Source organism: Takifugu rubripes, chromosome 15, assembly GCF_901000725.2.
Source record: "Takifugu rubripes chromosome 15, fTakRub1.2, whole genome shotgun sequence".
Lineage (NCBI taxonomy): Eukaryota > Metazoa > Chordata > Actinopteri > Tetraodontiformes > Tetraodontidae > Takifugu > Takifugu rubripes.
The window spans coordinates 5704929-5712559 of record NC_042299.1 but is presented as its reverse complement, the minus strand read 5'-3'; the positions used below and the strand labels follow the sequence as shown (position 1 = coordinate 5712559).

Here is a 7631-nt window from a genome sequence, read left to right as displayed (position 1 = left end):
ATATTGGCGATAGAGGAAAAGCTTAAACTTTGTACTGTAAAACTAAAACACAATGTTGGTTGGGAAAAAGTACTTCTTTTTTTTTTGTATAAAAACTTTATTTACTATGTTTACAACAATAATCTTTTGTAATCTCCAGTGGGACAGTAAATGCCTGTTGATCCATTACCTCCACATGCGGTAAACTCCCAGAGCGATGGCCAGGCATGAGAACACCGTCGCTGTGGAGTAACAGACGACAACACTCAGGTGTGTCACTGAATCCCACCAATCAATACTGGCCATCTAATCAGCTCTGATGTTTACCTGCCAGGTACCGAATCGTCTCTAGTTTAAGAGACTCTAGGAGCGTTTTAAGGGAGGCCACCTGGAAGTCCATCTTCTTGCTGATCTCCATATTGTCATGTTCCAGGTCAGCTTTCTGATGTCATCAAGCAACGATGGACGAAGGTCAGAAGCCACCAGTCAGTCAGGTGATTGGGTGAGCCAATACAGTGGCTGTGAGATCTTTACAAGTGCATTTACCTTCTGATGGAACTCTGTTGTGGCCTCAATCAGCTTCTTCTCCTGTTCAGTGAACTGAGAGAAATTCACAAAGTCAGCACCACATTCAATTGCACACCAGTGTCACATTTGAGCTCAAAGATGTCTTCAGAGGTCAAATGTCTTTAAGAATCTAGATTTTAGAGACTAAAAGAGATCTAACTGTCTTAAAAACATGTCATCCTGAAACAACACATACTGAAATAGGATACTGCAACAAACAAAAGATCAGTTTAGAGGACAAATGCCGTCCACACGTTAGTGATTATTACATTGGTTGGAGTTTAATTCACAACTGTTATTTGTAAAATATTGGTACATTTTGTTTATGATTTATTAGAAATGAACACCTACACACACACACACCCACCCACCATGTCAGAGATTCTGCTGTTCTCCAGGTTGATGTCCAGTTTGGTTTCTGCTCGGACCTTCTGACTTTCCTCCTGAAGACAAATACCCACACACATCAATAAACACGTCGTTTTATAGCCCCTGTGTTTATGGAATATTTTCCATAATCATTTTCTCACCTCCAGTCTGCTTTTGAGTTGCTCAAGCTCTCGCTTCATTTTCTACATGAGGAACAACAAAGGAGGTTCAGCTTGAAAGTTATGTTTAAATGAAAAAAAAACAAAACAAAAAAAGAGGGATTGTAAAATTGGCACCATGTTTTCAGATCGAAGGTTGGCGAACTCTGTCTTCTCCAGGATCACCATGTCCTTTCTGATCGAGTCCAAATGAGCCATGAGCTGCTGAACTGCTATTTCCTTACAGCGACAATCATCATGCGTGTGAGCATGTTGGAGTTCTCAATGTGATGGAACATTGGATGAAAAAGCTGCCTACCTGGTGGGCTTTGGTTACCATGTCTTTATAAACAATATCCATGTTGGCTGTGGTCAGTGTAACCAGAGCGGAAACGATCAGCTCTGCTTGACACTTCGCAAAACCTGTGACAAAGAGAAACAATTTGAGTAGAAATGTTTCTTTTTAAGCTTGTCATGTCCGTGAAGCTGATGTACAATTTTCTCACCACGGCTCTCCAGTTCTGTCACCATTGTATGTGAGTCAAAGGTGAGTTTTCGCTGTTCCAGAGGCGTTAGCTCAACCTTACGAAGGTTAAAGGTCACTGCAGGCACTGTCATATGGAAGTCTATTGTATGCATAATACAAAAACACGTGGATTTATTTACCCAGTTTTTTCCATCACTTGTTAAATCTCCATTTTTCTATGTTAAAAATAAAATTAGAACATTATTCAAACTTCTATTATTTCAAGAAAAATAGTGCAATATACTGGAAAGGCAGAGGAAACATTAACACCCTAATTTACTCAGTTTTGCAAGTCACATAACAATGTAATTACTTTGCTTTATTACAACCCACCAGGAAGTGTCAGATTTCCTGGCTATACTGTTGCTGAGTCAGCCTCAACACTCACAACCTTAAATACTGTACATCATTTGACGATAACCACAGTCGAATGTTGTGAACGTAAACTTTATTCCGAATGTCAAACGAACTAGAGCAGGGGTCGGCAACCCAAAATGTAAAATAATGAGATGTTGAAATGAAATATTTATTATACACATTTATACAGCATTGCAAAACTTTAAGAACGTTTGTCACGTTTTTCCTCCTACAGAAATGATATTAAAACAATTTCCATTTTCATATTTTTGAAAAAGCTCCAGGGAGCCACTAGGGCGGCGCTAAAGAGCCGCATGCGGCTCCAGAGCCGCGAGTTGCCGACCCCTGAACTAGAGGAACCTTTCAGACTCTATTACCCAGAATCCCTTGCGCGTAGTCTACTTTGGCATGGATGATACCACTCACCTCTCCATGTCAGGAGCCGACGCACGTTGGACCGCCGTAGCGCGTTCATTCCGCGGAGTTCCGTTTTATACAATCGGTTGTCGACGTTCACTAATGAGAGCTAACACCCTTAAATTTATGAGACACACTGAGCTGAACCCAAGAGAACCAGAGAAACGTTCTCAGCTGACAAAAACCGGAAAAAGAAGGGCGGGCAAAGTTGAACCGATGTTGCCTTCAGCGACTGTGGGAAATCTGTACACTTAAGCAGGACATGTCTTAAGCGATGAACAGTTTAAATATTGAAGTTTAGTTCAGTGTATATTTTATATACATTTAAATATCCTAAATATAAATATTAGGCAGATTTGTTGATTTTTTTATACCCACAACCATTTTGTGTTAATAAGGTTTGCTGCGCAAATCGAAACGCATTATTGTCTGTCATGGCGGCGCCCATGGTGGAGGATTGGGGTTGGTTTACATCGTTGGCACTCGGAGTTTCTTTCCTGAAATGTCTGTTAATCAATGCATAGTAAGTGTAAACACACCAATGTGAATAATCTACATTTGTCTGAGTAGCTTCAAAACCGTAGATTTGCGCATTTCTGTTCCTGTCACTAATACTAACTTTGCCTTTGTCTAAGAACGTCCGTTTAAAATGTTCAGCTGGATATTTTAACAGACATAGCTACCTGGTCTATAAAAGTTCCTGCCAACGTGCATATTTAATCGTATCGCGAAATGGAAAACGATTTCTGGTCTAATGCTAATAATTCCGCGGTTTATGTGGACAACAGCCACGAGGTGGCGCTATTGTAAAATGGCTGATAGAATAATAAAAACTACCTTTTGTTTTTACTTTTACTCAAGAGAACAGAATACAGAAATTGCAACTGTGTCCTCAGTCAACATCAGTCTTGATTATTGTCCGTTATTAAGCGGCCTGCTCTCTCAGCCTTTCCACAGACTTCGAGGTTCACAGGAACTGGTTGGCCGTCACACACAGTCTCCCAATGTCCAGGTGGTACCATGAGGTCAGCACATCAGGTGGTCCTGGTGACACCAAGTTACTTTCAAACACAATGTTTCTTCTTTTGATATTGTAATTTATGAGTAAAATCATCAAACAAATCTTGATTTCGTTCTATTTTCACCTTGTTTCTATGTTTAACTAAAATTGTAGAATACATCTGAGTGGACGTTGGACTACCCTCCACTCTTTGCCTGGTTCGAGTTTGGTCTGTCACAGGTGGCTCAGCACTTTGACAGAAATATGCTGGTGGTGGAGAACCTGAACTACATCAGCCCATCCACTGTGCTTTTCCAGAGGCTGTCAGTCATCTTCTGTGACTTGTTTTTCTTCTGTGCTGTCAGAGAGTGAGTGGGCCAGTTGAGCTCTTAATATTCTCTGCTTCGTCCTGATTGACTGTGTCCTCCTCCAGGTGCTGCAGGTGTGTTCGCGAGCAGAAAACCTCCCGGGATGTTATGTGCCAACCGTCCTTCATCCTCGCCGTCCTGCTGCTCTGGAACTTTGGTCTTCTGATTGTCGACCGTATCCTTCAGGTGTGAGTTTAGAACCAGAAACGATTTTCTTCTCATGAATATTTCTGGTTTATTTACTCTTTGGGTTACCAAATGTTTGTGGTTTTAGATTAAAAACCCTGAGAGCAGTGTTTTATTCATTTCCACCATTTTCTGACATAATAGATAATCATCCTAGAATAATGTCTCCAGAGTCCATTTATCACATATGTCACCTATTCATTTCGACTCCTTGTTTATGTTACCATATAAAGACATTAGATAGAATCAGAGTTGGCACGAGATCCAAGAGAAGCTTACTGCTGAAAGACTAAAATTAACTTCATGGAGGTGATCAAACTGTGGAGTCATTTTCTGATTCTGCATGAAAGAAAGCTTGATTAGAATGTTCTGCTAAACAAAATCCCTGTTTTGTTGAGGAAGTATTCCTTTACCTATTATTCAGATATTCATTTTCAGTATAATGGCTTCTTGTTTGGTTTCCTGCTACTGTCAGTAGCAAAACACTTGCAGGTATGACCTGTCGCTCATCGGGATGTCCCTTCATGGTGAAGACAGCCATCTTGACAATAAAGATCCCTGTAGCACTTTGTGTCCAACTACGAGTCTGTCTCACATTAACAGTCGAAGCACCTGCAGGGGGCGTTGCTATTTGCAATCCTGCTCAATCTGAAGCACATCTACCTGTATGTGGCTCCGGCCTACGGCATCTACCTGCTGAGGAGCTACTGCTTTACACAGGCCAACAGAGGTAACGCACCAGTTGTGGCAGATTTTGATGGCTGGACTTCAAACAATGACACCTTGTTCGATGCAGATGGTTCTATCAGCTGGACCAGTTTCAGTCCACTCCGCTTGTTGGCCCTTGGCAGTATTGTGACCTCTGTTTGTGCTCTGTCCTTTGGGCCGTTTATTGCTATGGTGAGATGATTTTAAGACTATAAAGTTGATTTAAAACCTTAACCCTGACAACATTTTCTTGGTTTCAGGGTCAGCTCCCACAGGTCCTTTCTCGGCTTTTCCCCTTTAAGAGGGGCCTGTGTCATGCCTACTGGGCCCCCAACATCTGGGCCCTCTACAACATGTTTGATAAAGTTCTAATGCAAATTGGTGAGGCTCCACCTCCCTTCTTGGCCACTTATCAGAGTACACAGAATAATTGTTTCAAAGTAGAGATACTTGTCATGTACCTGTTCAGGTGTGAAGCTGAAGTTGCTGCATGAGGCAGACCTTCCTCGTGCTTCCATGACGGGAGGGTTGGTACAGGAGTTTCAGCACACCATCCTGCCCTCCATCTCTCCTTCTGTCACACTCGTGTGTACTGCGCTGTCCATCCTGGTGAGTCTCAGAAAGGCCTGACTCCTCACTCTGGTGTAAATAGACAAACAATTACTGGTGTCAGAGTAGAGCTTCTTTCTCACAGGATATGTTGAGTATTAAAACAACTAAAGTAATAAATCAGTCATATTTCTGATTATTCTGAGTTTTGAAAACGTTTTTTTCCCTTTGTCTAAACATTCATGTCACTTTGGCAATCTTGAAGCCAGCCGTGGCGTCCCTCTGGTGGCGTCCTTGTGGGGCCCGAGATTTCCTTCGCTGCCTCCTCCTCTGTGCTCTGGGATCATTCATGTTCGGATGGCATGTCCACGAGAAGGCCATCCTCATCGCTATTCTGCCTCTCAGGTCAGTGTTTCTGGAGGTTTTTTCCCCAGACACATAAACATGAAGTTTTTAAAGTAGCTAGTCCTGACTGAGAACTGGATATTGTCTCTTTCCCTTTAAAGTGTGTAGTATAAGTATTAAACTAACAGGTGCTTCAGAAGTCCAGATTTGTTTTTGTCAACAGTGGTCTGAGTCACATTAAGTAGAGCAGTTTATGTGCCTCTCTTTTGCTAGCATCCTGGCCATGGAGAGCAGAGAGGATGCTGGGATATTCCTGCTTCTTGCCACCACTGGTCACTACTCCTTGTTCCCACTGGTCTTCACTCCTGCAGGTAGATGACAGGCAGAAACATCAAGTCACATTAAGCAGCCCAATCAGCCCTGCATGTCCACTAGTCACCCCAGCGGTCTGGTTTTAGAGGGGACAGAAACAGAGAGATAATGAAATTTGATAATTAAACCACTAGAGCCAACAAAGTAAAAGAGAAAGGGAAAGCTTGTCAGAGCTGGTTTCAGTGTGAAGAACCGGACTCAGTTCCAAGGACATGTCTTGCAGAGCTGCCCATCAAAGTTCTCCTGATGCTGGTCTATGTGATTTACTCCTTCACAGCTCTGAGGACACTTCACAGGTAAAATGACATCGTCCTTTAGCCCATTACTGTGAAGTCGATGACATAACTTGATAACTTTAATGCTGATATCTTTAATGTCCTCATGAGTGATTGTCCTGCCAGGGGCCAGGGCCCTCTGCTCAGTCCTCTAGAGTCTCTCTATCTGCTCGGACTCATTCCTGTGGCAATTCTCTGCGAGGGTCTGCAAGCGGATATCTTCCCTCACTTGTGGCAACAGAAACTGCCCTTCCTCCCCCTACTCTTGACTTCAGCCTACTGCTCCGTTGGTGTCTGTTACTCCTTCCTGCGTCTGTACATCAGCCTGCTGAGGCAGCGGGAGAAGCCGAAGCAGCTGTGAGAACAGGTTTGTTTGTAGATCCCAGATATGACCCGTGACGTCGCCGATGACAGCCGGGGTGGTGCCAGAATTCATCCTCTGGTTGATAAAGTTGATCATTCATTGTTGGATTCAGGAGCCTTTTGAAGCGTGTGGTGGACAGGAGGTCTGTGTGGTTTATCCGAAGACTCCAGCTGACTCAGGCACAATCTGTATGGCCAAATTTACATTCACAATACAATTTGGACCAAAACAGAACTGGCAAACTTATAAAATCATTTTTTATTGTAATTCTTTCCAAATATAATTAAAAGAAAAACCATGTAACCCAGTTCACATTTGTGATTTTTGTTTCAGCTGTTTGTTTAAAAACTTTATTGATAAGGCAACAACGAAAGAATAGAGATCTTAAAGCATTTGGCCTGTGAACTATGGCCCTATGAGAACAGTTAGCCTTAAAGCTAATCTTGTTACAGAAGCTCAATGGACAAAACGTCTCCTTTCCTGACCCAAACCTGTATCCATCATCAGTGTCACGTATAAAAGTAAAAACTCACATCATTAATTTCCTGTGAACTTCACAATAATGGCCCACTCACACAACAGCTGCTGTTTTCTGTATTCACAACTCAATGACTGACGTCTGTTTGACAGTTTACCAACATGTAATGACAAAATCAGCAAATGTCTTTGTAGATTCAAGATTCAAGAGTACTTTATTGATCCCTTTAGGGGGTGTCCATCAGGGAAATTAGCATCTCCAAAGAAACGTACAGCACTGTACAAAATTTCCCACCACCATTACACCCCATTAAACCTATTAAAGATAATAAAAATATAATAAAATAAGAAATAAAATAGAATAAATTAAAAATAGAATATGAATATAAATATAAAACTATAAAAATGTTCCAGTCCTTCTGTTGCCCCCCCCCGTGAGGAGTTGAACAGCCTGATGGCTCGGGGGACGAATGAGTTCCCCAGTCTGTTTGTCCTGAACTTGGGGAGGCGCAGCCTCTGGCTGATCAGGCTTCTCTGGCTGTGGATGACAGTGGGCAGAGGGTGGCGGTCATTGTCCATGATGCTCCGCAGTTTGTCAATAGTTCTCCTCTCTG

General features: G+C 42.3%; 2 protein-coding genes across 2 annotated transcripts; one reads left to right on the top strand and one right to left on the bottom strand.

Moving 5' to 3' along the window:
• Positions 1–76: 76 nt before the first annotated feature.
• On the bottom strand, positions 77–2558 carry ccdc90b (coiled-coil domain containing 90B). Its single transcript, XM_003970765.3, has 9 exons — positions 2383–2558; positions 1580–1699; positions 1393–1496; positions 1212–1313; positions 1077–1118; positions 918–989; positions 526–579; positions 307–421; positions 77–221 (listed from the first exon to the last, which is right to left on the bottom strand). Exons 1-9 carry the CDS (start codon positions 2429–2431, stop codon positions 166–168), a joined length of 714 nt encoding a protein of 237 aa, XP_003970814.1. The 5' UTR covers positions 2432–2558; the 3' UTR covers positions 77–165.
• Positions 2559–2561: 3 nt separating this feature from the next.
• Positions 2562–6847, top strand: alg8 (ALG8 alpha-1,3-glucosyltransferase). Its single transcript, XM_003970777.3, has 14 exons — positions 2562–2896; positions 3320–3398; positions 3548–3741; positions 3807–3916; positions 4352–4419; positions 4531–4657; positions 4724–4827; positions 4896–5016; positions 5105–5244; positions 5450–5589; positions 5803–5900; positions 6125–6197; positions 6303–6543; positions 6653–6847. Exons 1-13 carry the CDS (start codon positions 2808–2810, stop codon positions 6535–6537), a joined length of 1578 nt encoding a protein of 525 aa, XP_003970826.1. The 5' UTR covers positions 2562–2807; the 3' UTR covers positions 6538–6543; positions 6653–6847.
• The last annotated feature ends 784 nt before the right edge of the window (positions 6848–7631 follow it).